Source organism: Salvelinus alpinus, chromosome 6 (genome assembly GCF_045679555.1).
Source record: "Salvelinus alpinus chromosome 6, SLU_Salpinus.1, whole genome shotgun sequence".
Classification (NCBI taxonomy): Eukaryota; Metazoa; Chordata; class Actinopteri; order Salmoniformes; family Salmonidae; genus Salvelinus; species Salvelinus alpinus.
Genome location: NC_092091.1, coordinates 68877183 through 68888503, shown reverse-complemented (window position 1 = coordinate 68888503; position 11321 = coordinate 68877183). Strand labels below are relative to the sequence as shown.

At 45.7% G+C, this 11321-nt stretch overlaps 1 protein-coding gene across 1 annotated transcript in view; it reads right to left on the bottom strand.

Annotated features, from left to right (window-relative positions):
• Positions 1-890: 890 nt before the first annotated feature.
• The window catches only part of spag5 (sperm associated antigen 5), an 83315-nt gene continuing 72884 nt past the window's right edge, over positions 891-11321 (bottom strand). The window contains exons 2-21 of the mRNA XM_071407604.1: positions 11210-11270; positions 10935-11063; positions 8680-10835; positions 7858-8512; positions 7652-7744; positions 7401-7535; positions 7142-7235; positions 6871-7018; positions 6709-6759; positions 5518-5692; positions 5152-5285; positions 4792-4960; positions 4473-4704; positions 4017-4155; positions 3437-3569; positions 3073-3153; positions 2740-2889; positions 2362-2436; positions 1442-1522; positions 891-1059 (exon numbers count right to left, since the gene is read on the bottom strand). Coding sequence (XP_071263705.1) covers positions 988-1059; positions 1442-1522; positions 2362-2436; positions 2740-2889; positions 3073-3153; positions 3437-3569; positions 4017-4155; positions 4473-4704; positions 4792-4960; positions 5152-5285; positions 5518-5692; positions 6709-6759; positions 6871-7018; positions 7142-7235; positions 7401-7535; positions 7652-7744; positions 7858-8512; positions 8680-10835; positions 10935-11063; positions 11210-11248 — 4941 coding nt within the window. The 5' untranslated portion in view covers positions 11249-11270 and the 3' untranslated portion in view covers positions 891-987. The remainder of the gene's footprint in view (positions 1060-1441; positions 1523-2361; positions 2437-2739; positions 2890-3072; positions 3154-3436; positions 3570-4016; positions 4156-4472; positions 4705-4791; positions 4961-5151; positions 5286-5517; positions 5693-6708; positions 6760-6870; positions 7019-7141; positions 7236-7400; positions 7536-7651; positions 7745-7857; positions 8513-8679; positions 10836-10934; positions 11064-11209; positions 11271-11321) is intronic.

Sequence of the window (11321 nt, the reverse complement as noted above, 5' to 3'; positions counted from 1 at the left end):
AAATATCAAGTCCTTTTGACAATACAAATTCTAATCTCCTACTGGTAATCAAATATAAAGTCAATTTCACAAATCCACCTGGATAGACTGTGGGATACGTTCCTTGGAGCCGACAGCAACTCACGTCTTAGGTATTTGTTTCAACTATTTGAGAACAGTGATGACAGCACGTGGTTTGGAGACGGTGTATATAAAAATAAAATCAGTCGTATTGAAAAGCAGCTAAGCAGAAACGACGAGGAGCACGGCAGACAGAAAATGATTTAGATGACATTTCACAGAACAACATCAAGAAATGACCTACTTGTCAAATAGGATTTTACTTGTCGAAAGATTTATGAAACCGTTGTAATACATCATTGATTTTGCCAACCACCAATTAAGCTATAACTGCATGCTCTTTCAACACGTAACAAGGAGGCCTCTGTAGTTGTCAGTGGGCTAACAAATTATAAATAATTGAAAAATATATATCTTTGGAGATGTTCGTTTTTTTACCCCCAAAATGAATTCCACTTCACATCATTGTAATGTCAATCAATCAATCCAGTAATGTATAAAAGTGAGAGTAACATATTGATGTAAAGCCATACTTGTACTGGTAAATTGTACATAATACATACAATGTGTGAATGTACTTTCATGGAAAACCCAGAAACATTTCAATCCAACTCCATTCTGTTGAAGTTTAGATTTTTAAATTAACTCAGTGGAGAGCGGTTGGAATCATTTCATTGAGTGTTCCAAGTCTATCAAACCAGAACGCTCTGAAATATTATGACGACTAAATTTGATGCCATTTGCAATTGCAGAAGTGTTCGGCTGTATATTGTAATGCTGTAAACATTTACAATATGGTTAACATAAATCAATTCCATCAAAACTACTCATACGTGTTACCGGATTCTTTTATTTGTACAAATAGGTTTAAGAAAACATTTTTTAAAAAAAACAGAACTGTTTAAAACTTCAGTTTATAATATGACATTAACCAAGATATTCGACTAGAGTCTTGAGTTCCTTGCAGTTTTTGACAACGTCAGGGACAGAAGACAAAGTCTGTAGAGAAAGAAAAGGAAAAAGTGTCAAGTCTAATGCCAAACTATCAATATACACCAAGTAACACATGAATATGACCATTTCTATTAAAGGTAGACTCAGCAAAATGACGTTGCCACAAGCAGCACTGCAGATATTGAGATGAGCAAGTTGCAAGACTTCGCTCTCACACAGTATTTGCGCATGTGCACGGATTCGCGTCACGCTTTTACAACTTGGCAGCCACAGGACCAAAACAGCAGAGAAGTGGAGCCTCGCGCTTCAGTGCTCTTAGTTATTGTGGAAATGTACCCACTATGCTGTATACTTTCAACATCTATGTCATATCGCTGAATCTACCTTTAAATTTCAAACAGAAAAATGTATATCCCTGTACTCTCACCTTTCTGACCGTCTCAATCATATCGTCAAGGACTCTAAGTTCCTTCTCCACTTTCTTCTGGTTGGTGTCGTGGATCATTTGCTGTAGAGACAGAGGGGAACATTGAAGATGGTGACTTGTGCATTGGATACCACTTACAGTTGAAGTCGGAGGTTTACATACACCTTTGGCAAATACATTTAAACTCAGTTCTTCACAATTCCTGACATTTAATCTTAGTAAAAATCCCCCGTCTTAAGTCAGTTAGGATCACCACTTTATTTTAAGAATGTGAAATGTCAGAATAATAGTAGAGAGAATGATTTATTTCAGCTTTTATTTCTTTCGTCACATTCCCAGTGGGTGAAATAATCTGTCTGTAAACAATTGTTGGAAACATTACTTGGTGTCATGCACAACGTAGATGTCCTAACCGACTTGCCAAAACTATAGTTTGTTAACAAGAAATTTGTGGAGTGGTTGAAAAATGAGTTTTAATGACTCCAACCTAAGTGTATGTAAACTTCCGACTTCAACTGTACATATGAAGTGCTTTCCTTAAAGCTGGAATCCTTAGTTGCAACATACATTTTTGGACTTTTAATTAAATAATAATTAAAAGTTAACTAATAATTAAAATTAATTATTAACACCCATTGATTCTTGAAGAATATAACTTATATAAATGCCTCATGAGCTTAGTTCAACTGGCATACCCCATCAGAACCCAGAATGTAAGCGTGTTTAACTCCAATGTTTGTAAACATTGTAAATGTAAAACACTTTGTAGCCTCATAACATGGTTAAAACTATAATTTTGATATCCATAGCTCTGCCTAGGAAATTTGAGTGGGGTTACATTTCTCTAGGCCCATCCCTCAAATGTTTACCAAATCAGAGGCGGGGTGACACACTTGTGTATAGATCGTATAGACACTTACATGTCTCTTGGCTCTCTCCAGAAGCTTTGCTCTTCCTTCCTCAGCTTCCAACAGAGTCCTCTTTAGTCTTTCCACCTGTGGTGGAGACAGTGTTTAAGGTCCTACTGCCTGTCAAAGACAACTAGTGTTGGAGTGAGAGGATTGCTTCGTCTTTCAAGGCTGCAGGGTTGGTGTGAGGGGATGTATTTGAGATGTAATTGTGGCCAATTTAAAACAACCCAAGGTTGGGTATTGTAGGGCGCTGTGGCGCATTCAGATCGAAATATACTGCGCAGAACGCCCAGTGTCTAGGTGTGGGGACAGCAGGGACATGGACACCGTAGGGTTGCCCTAACAGTTCTTACAGGGATAACAGGCAACCTATGGTCTGGATTGTACCTCTTTCAAAAGGCGGATCTTGTCGTCCATGGAATGCATGCTGTGTGCTGATTGGTTGCCGGTGTTTCTTAGCTCTTCCCTTAGAGCCTGGGACTCCACCTGTGATTGGTGCAGTGAACGGTGCAGGACTGCCACCTCCCTACGCAGCTCCTACAGAACACAAATACAGAACATAGCAGCAACGTAACATAGGCTAAATGGAAGCACATCATGGCATATAGGTGACAATTCACACGAGGATAAAATGTTGCCTAAGAACTTTTAGGAAGTCTAAATAAAGTGAATGTAGCCAACCAAGTATTTTTTGGTCGAAAAAGCAATATAGTCCCTTACTTTTTTCTCAGATTTGTGCTTGTAAAGAAACTCCCTGGCCTCATTCACTTCACTGCAGATCCTCTTCATAGTGTCAACCTCCTGGTAAAACAGAACAAATGACCTGGGTTCAGACTCAGTCACACAGACCCCTATTCACCAAAATACCATGTCAGTCAAGTAATCAGACATGTCTCATGTCCTGTAGCCAAGAAAGTAATAACAAATGTCTAGATTTCTCAGTAAAATAATCTATAATGCACAAGTATTGGCAGCACTTTGCAAATAAGCTCACAAATACAGTAACACAGGTAAGAAGTTAAGTGTAACTAAAACTGGTGTTTTTAGTTGTACGGTCTGATCTGAGAGCAGTGTAGTGTCTCACCTGGGCCTTGTTCTGTAGAGCCACCTGGTCTCGGCCGAGCTGGGTCTGGAGACGGCTCAGCTGGCCCCTCAGCTCAGATACCTCAGCCCTGTGTCTGTGGGCCTGGGCCTGCTGCTCCCCCTGCAGCCCACAGCTAGTATCGCAATACAATTATTGGTTAGGTTTACTCAGCGTATCCCAAACCCTGTGCATCAAAGTGTGATGATTAGTTGATTATTTGAATCAGCTGTGTGGTGTTAGGGCAAAAACCAAAACGTGCACCCCGTAGGGTCCCCAGGACAGAGTTTGGGAAACCCTGGGTTTAACCCTAATATGATGGAACTTGACATAGGGCAGGCAGTGTTTCCCACACTGGATTCAACTTGTCAACTAATCATCAAGCCCTCAACGAGTTCAGGTATGTTTGTCCGGGCTACAACAATGTGTGGTGTTGGGCTTACTGGAGGGCTAGAGTTGGGAAACACTGACTTATGGTGACCAGGAAGGTAAATAAAACAGTAAATAATTGAATGCTTAAAGGAGAAACTCTAAGCTTCACATCTCAACACAAAATAAATGCCACACACGTCACAGTGCTTACATGGTGTTGTTCAGTGCCTCCTGCTCGGTGTCCTTGCTCTGTCGTAGCTGTGTGATGGTGGAGCTGAGCTCAGAGACTGTGTTAGCCAGGTCTGCTAGCAGCTCCACCACACTACTCTGCTCCTCCTCTGGAGGTACCACTGAAACCAGGAAGGGCAGGCATTTAATGACTGGGCCCAGGACACATCTATACAGACAAACAAATGGGTTGTGTTCAGTCTGGAGACGTTTTGAAACAGTGAAACAGGGGAGGTGCTACGAACTTGTCCAATAAGAACACAGACTTTAGATTTTCGTTGTAAGGTTTTTCTACAGTGTACCCTACTTAACAGAACCCAGATACCCCCCTGGGGCTACCAGCAACCCCCCTGGGGCTACCAGCAACCCCCCTGGGGCTACCAGCAACCCCCCTGGGGCTACCAGCAACCACCCTGGGGAGATGCAATGGAGGCCTCACCTTGACACTTTTTAGGAGTGATGGGGGCGAGGCGAGTGAAGGCGCTGGTCTCGCTGCCCAACCCTTCAGCTTGTGGTTCCTCTGTCATGTCTAAGGGGGGCTGTGTGTCATTGGCCTGTGCCAGGTCAGTGGTGATGGCCACCATGATGCTATCCACGAAGGAGGTGGAGGGATGACGCTCAACATGGAGGGAGGGCTGGGACACCTCGTCTTTACCACAGACCTCTGGCTTCTGAAATAACGGCACACATCACAACAGACTGAGTCTTCTATGGACTAGTACAGGGTGTGTGCAGTGTAACAGGGTGTGTGTGATTACCTTGGTGGTCAGAGCAGTGTGAACATCATTGGTCAGTCGTCTCAGTGTGTGGTGTAACAGGGTGACGTCAGTAACAGCCTGGGCTAGCTGCTCTACCAGGTCCAATTGGATCGACTGGGCTCTGGCCTGACTGTCCTCCAGCTCTGCCTGCAAAGCCTCCCTCTCAGCGCTGACACAAATACACACACAATCAGTTAAAGACAATTGTTCAATTGTTTGTAATAACCATGTCCCATGTAGTCATACGAGACAACCCCCCCCACACACCCCAGAACTCACAGTTCAACTCATTAAAAATAAATAATAATGTCTAATAACTAAATGTACTATGACTCCACAGGGAGTGTTACTGGGTCTTACTGGAGGTGGCTGAGGGCTCCTTTGAGGTCCTCACACTGGATGTTCCTCTCCCTGAGCCCCTGTAGGTTAGCCCGGAGGGTCCCCTCACTCTCCACCACCTGCTCCCTGGCCATATCATTCTCCATCTGTAGGAACTACACAGGGGAGGAGGAACAGAGCTGTTACACACAGCACTCACCACGGCTGAGTTTAGGATCAGAACACAGGAAGAGAGGGAGAGAAAGAGAGAGATCTACAGAGTAAAACAAGGAGAGAGAGAGAGACTGGTAAGGAGCAGAGAAAGAGACAGAAAAAGGTAGAGGAACTCAAAGTAAGAGAGAGCACCACCACATACAGTACTGCAGAGATATCCAGAGGTCCCTCTACCTCGTTCATCTCCATCATGCTGTTGAGCTGCACGCGGACTTCATGGAGCTTCTGCAGCTGCAGGCTCTGGCTGTGGGAGTGGCTCTGCAGCTGGCTCAGCTGCTCCTCGCTGTGGGCCAGAGCCTGGGACAGCTCACATACACGCTGCTCTGACTGGACCAACGCACCCTCCAACCTGGACATAGGAGGGGTTCAATGAAATGTTATAAAACGGGTTGTTTGGATCCTGGATGCTGATTGGTTGATATGCGAGAGTTGTGGGACAACTCCTCCCACAAAATAGCATGTCCTAATTCCACTGTCCTGCAGCCCAGGCAGGAAATCCATAAACTTTATATCCCTCGGGGTAAAGAAAGCATCTACATATTAGTTTTCCATGCTACTATTTGGTTTGCAACAGTTAGGGGTTGTATAAAAGACCTGTCTGCCTCTATGACCTTGCAACAATGTATCATTTTATAAATGGATTTCTCCTGTGCCAGTAGGCTTGAACACAAAATGAATAATTCACCATGGAAACCGTAAACAGTCAGAATTCCATTCATTGCTTAACCAGTGCAGTGCTGCCTATGTAGGCCTATTGGATATTTAATAAATCATTATTTATTGAAGTTCTTGTATCTCATCATTGAATCTCTGCTAGCTAGCTACATGCCAATGATTTGTTTAGCATAGCAACGCGGATTGATAAGAATGATTCGAATTAACGACTGGGTCAAAACTTGAGAACTAATGACCAGAACACAAAAACAAATTTACTCGTTCAAAATAATGTTTAATGAAAAAAATCTAAATCTAGATTTTATTAATATGTTGGCAACTGTTTTATAAAAGCAATAAGGCATGAGAACCCGGGGATTATCATGTGATAACTCCCTCCTAAGGGCTGTTCCCTCTGCCTTGATTCAGGCCTAAGAACATCCCTTAGTCGGGAGTTATCCCTGGGTTCTCTGCCTTATTGCTTAATTAAACTCAATGGCTAAACATGCTTTAATAGTTAAACCAATGTGTATTAATGATAACAAATAGCAAAAGGTATGTGTGACTTAGTTCATGTTAAATCATATTTATAGCTGCAATGTGATGGGGCTAAACATAAAAATACATCAGAATAGCCCATTTCAATGGTAAAATACAGATTTAAATAGTAGTGTTGATAAGAGAAATGAGGTAGCTGAGGAGTTTACTTACTGGTTGGCCCGGTCGGTAGCTTGCTGGACTTCTTGCCATGACTGTTGCAACCTGAAATAACAAAGTTAAGGTTATTTTTCTCTATATATAAAAAAAAAAAGTTTAATTGACAACTGCCATAGTTGAAGCACCATAACAGCTTAGAGTGAACTTTGAACTGACTTGGTGGACTCTGCAGCCAGGGCCTGCTCTAGGAAGGCATAGGAGGCCAGGGTAGAGGAGACGGTGGCAGACAGCTCCGTGACCTTCCTCTCCAGCTGAACTCGCTCCTCTTCTCCCTCACTCAGCTTCTGACGCAGAACACCCAACTCTGAGAGAGGGAGAAGGCGGGAGAGCAAGAGGGAGAGAGAATGACAATGCTAGAAAATAAACATATCAGCACTTATTTTTAAACTCACAATAACACTTTAAACTGGTTTGTTTCAATCCCTACCCGAATTCATGATTGTGGCCTGCAGATTCAAGTCCCCAATCTCCTGTCTGGCATCTTGGAGACTCATGTTGGTTTGGTCCAGTTCCTCTTGGATCTGTCATGTAGAAGTGAGCCACGACGCATTGGAATGAAGCCATAACATTGTGGAGAGACGAGTTGCAGAAGATAACAGAGAACAAACAGAGCAAATATAACAGGCAGTAGAGACATTGTGAGGTGTAGGAGATGAGGAATATGAGAGAGAAAAGGGAGGTCAGACCTGCTCTCTCTCCTCCACAGTTTGGTCTCTCTCCGAGAGGTGCTGGTCTCTCTCTCCTATAGCGTTGGCTGCCTTCTCATTCAGCTTCACCAGTATAGGAGTTGTCCTCTGGAGGAGACGCCTTGCTGTTTTCAGCTGGGGAGAATATGACATCTTACACACACGTCGTACAGAACAAAACAACACATTGCAACCTGTTGGATGTCTTTTCTTTCCTGACAAGACAATGTAGCCTCCAGGTTAAGACATACCTCTTGATGCAGACTGTCGTGATCGCTCATGGTTCCTCTCAGGAGCTCAGATGCAGAGTTGAGGGATTCCACGTAGGCCTTGTTCAATGCAACCTGAGTAAGGACACACATGAGCACGGGAAAACAAATACACAGCACCAAAATAAGCATAAGCCAGGAACCAGGCTATTGCCTCTAGCCCTTATCTCAGACTGTGTGTGTGTTACCTGTTCTGAGTAGGTCTTGTTCAGGGCAGCCATCAGCTCCTGGTGAGATCCCACACACTCCTCCAGCTCAGAGATACGCACGGCACAGTGAGCCCTCAGCTGCTCGGTCACACTGAAGGCTGCGTCCTTGGCGGTGTAAGCCTCCTCCATCCGTCTCCTCATGTCCTCTCTCTGCTGCAGGGTGTCTCGGACCTTCTGCACCATCCTGCCCTGGGTCTCCTTGCACTTCTCATAAAGGGACTTCATCTGACCATACTGTGTAACCAGGCTCTGCTGGTCCTCTTTAACCAGGTCTCTTATCTGCCTCATGCTGCTGAGAGCCACCTCAGTGTCTCCACTCAGGGCTGTCATGGTGCTCCTGGTGTCCTGCATGCTGTGAAGCAGGTTGTGTAGAGTGGTCTGGTCCAGTTCTAGCTCCTTGATCCTCTCCAGGGCCGTCACATACAGGTCTTTGTAGGTTACCGTCTGGCTGAGTTCAGTGTGGTCGGTCTGGACCAGCTTGTCCCTGAGTTCTGAGGGCCCGGGGCCCCTAGAGTGGCCCTGTCCCCTGGCTGTGCACAGCTGCTGCACCAGGGCCTCCACCATGATGAGAGTGGAGGTCAGCCTCTGCTCCAGCTCCTGTCTGGGGACCCCGCACAGGCTCCCAGGGGCCAGACTGACACAGAGAGAAAATAGTCAACTCAGTTACAAACACACGGGAAATACTTGTGCACACTTCTCTCAGACAAACACCAAAAAACAATATTTACATGGTTCATATTACATAAACACAGAACATTTTACAGAGTTCTCACTCACAAACACACACAGTCCAATACTCACTTCCAGAGCAGAGTCTCGGTGCTGGTGCAGGCGTCAGACACAGAAAACTCCCTCTTCCTCTCAAACTGACCTGAGGTGTTGGCACTGCGGTCTGCCTGCCTCACTGGAGTGGTGCCAACACACATGCTGTGGCACTCTACAGCCGTGGTCCCCGCTGTAGTTTCCACTACAGGAGGGGCGGGAGCAGGTGTAGGAGCTAGGGCAGGGTTGCTAACAGGGACCATCTTGCACCATGCCAGGATGAGGAATTGGGCCATCTGGATGAGTTGCTGCTGAAAGGGCTCCTCACAAACCAACCTTGGTAAATGATCAAAAAGACCCATCTCTACTTTCTCCACCTTGGGTTGGGATTTTACATGAGGTACATCCACTTCTACCCTCGTCTCCACAGTCTCTGTGACTGGGTCTAGAGAAGGAGGGGGCTTGCGGGTCGATGCGGCACCCACTGCCGTCGAGTTGAACTTGGGCAGAGGCATGGGGCTCTCCAGGACGGCAGCCCAGAGTCGGCTGTCTGGGTTGGCCGGGACAACGAAGCTACCCTCAGCAGAGTTGAGGACACAGCCCCTGCCGTTTTCTAGAGTGGAATCCTCCATTTGGGCGAAAGACGATTTCTGAATGCCCCCTCTTCTGGTCATGGGGGTAGTGCTAAGAACGGGGCTGAAGATCTCAAACTGTAAAGCATCACCACCGCCGGCCCACCTCGCTACAGAGGGGATCTTGGGTTGCTCAGTCAACACGTCAGCAATGTTCTCAGAGCTCGCTTCGTCTGTAGTGTTGGAGAGAAGAGGAGCGTTACTGCTTGAACCCAGCGCGCTGTCTCTGGCCCCACTGGACTCCTGCATTGAACCATGAGAATGGGAGTGAGAGACTATCGATGGGTTGTCCTCATCTACAGGTGTGGAGCTCCTGGCCGAGGCTCCAAACTCATTGCAATGGGAGCGGTCAGTTTCCAACTGCATAGATGGAACCACGGCGCTGTCTTCATCATGAGGAGAAGAACCCTGTTTGGGGCCTTCAGGGAAAAGCTGACAGGCGACATCATCCAGGTCCTTCAATGACCTTAAGGATGCATTTCCCATTGAGGGCTCACTGATGGCAGCGGTGTCCGCTTTCCACACGGCACCTTCACTTTCCACATGGCTGTAAGGGTGTTTTGCATGATCGGAGGACTGCTCCTCTATGATACTTGGGTTGACCCTGTCGTTGTACGGTAGATGACTGGTCTGATTCTCAGGTAGGAGGATAGTGTCTTCAGACACTCTGGTGGACTCTGAGACTTCAACCTCAAGCCCAGTGCAGATGGATTTGAATGTCACATGTCCTTGACCGCCAGTGGCATTTTGAACATCAGTTGACTCTTCATTGGTATGGACCATCTCTATGGATTTCAAAGTACTATTTTGAAGACCACAATGTGTAGGTTCTTTGAAGGAAAGGTGTGCACTAGAGGAGGCCATATTACAATAGAGATGATCTGCGTGGTCATCGATGGACTGCATGTCCAAGTCATCTACTATAACACTTTGATATACACTGCCGTTGTATGGCTGATGGTGGTTTGCAGGCTGATCCGTTGGTAGGAGTATAGTCTCAAGTGCCACCCTGGAAGCCTCTGGAACTTCCACCTCCCCTCCGGTGCAGATGAAAGATTTAAACGTTACATCTCCCTGTCCGCCAGTAACAGTCTCAGTGATGTGGGCTATATCGGTGAACTGTGGAACGCTAAGACTGGCGTTTGAACCCCCATTAAAGGACAGGTCAGCTTCAGTTGTGGCCAAATCGCTTTCCAAATCACAATAGACGTGATCCACATGGTTGTCGCAGCATTGAGTAACCATACTGTCAGAGAGACATGTGTTTTCAACATCATAGCCAGGAAGAGAAGAGATGTTCAGTTGATTCTTGGGTAGCCGGATGGTTTCGTCTACAACCCTTGAAGGCTCTGAAACCTCAACCTCACCCCCAGCACAGATGAAGGACTTGAAGGTAATGTCTCCAAGTCCACTGCTTGTATAAACAGCTGTGTCCTCAGCGGTAGGAGCTGTATCACTGGTAGTAGTTTTATCACTGGGCTTTGGAACACTAGGAGAGCATAGGACCTCAGATGGTGGAGGGCAATGTGTTAACGGGTCTGTGTAGATGAACACAGCATCATTCTGTAGGGAGAATGGGAGAAGTAGAAGGTAAAGTTTACATTTCAAACAATAGTTCAGTGAACAGGATCCATAGGCCCATAGCTTGGCTGTTCGTCATACCTTGGGTGTTTTGAGGATATTGCTGCCCGACCCTGATCTCGATTTGAGTCTAGAAGATGGGGTTGAGAGATGGCGCATTTCATTCTGGACACACCTCAATGGGGTGCGTTCTCCAGATCTTGTTGAAGGCTGGGTACATTGAGAGAAGCCAACATCCAGTTATTGATAAACAACTTAGCTAGCTAACTAGTTAATGTTAGTGACTGCTTTCCACAATTATGGTCGAAAGTTCTGTTCGGTAACTTCATAATACATGTGTGAAATGCAAATCTTACCATGGTCTCTCCAAATGTATGCGATCTTCTAGTGGACATGAGGGCTTGCGTGGCTGGCCTACTGTCAGAATACAAACAACCTGGCATTATTGTTTGAGCCATATCAGACCTG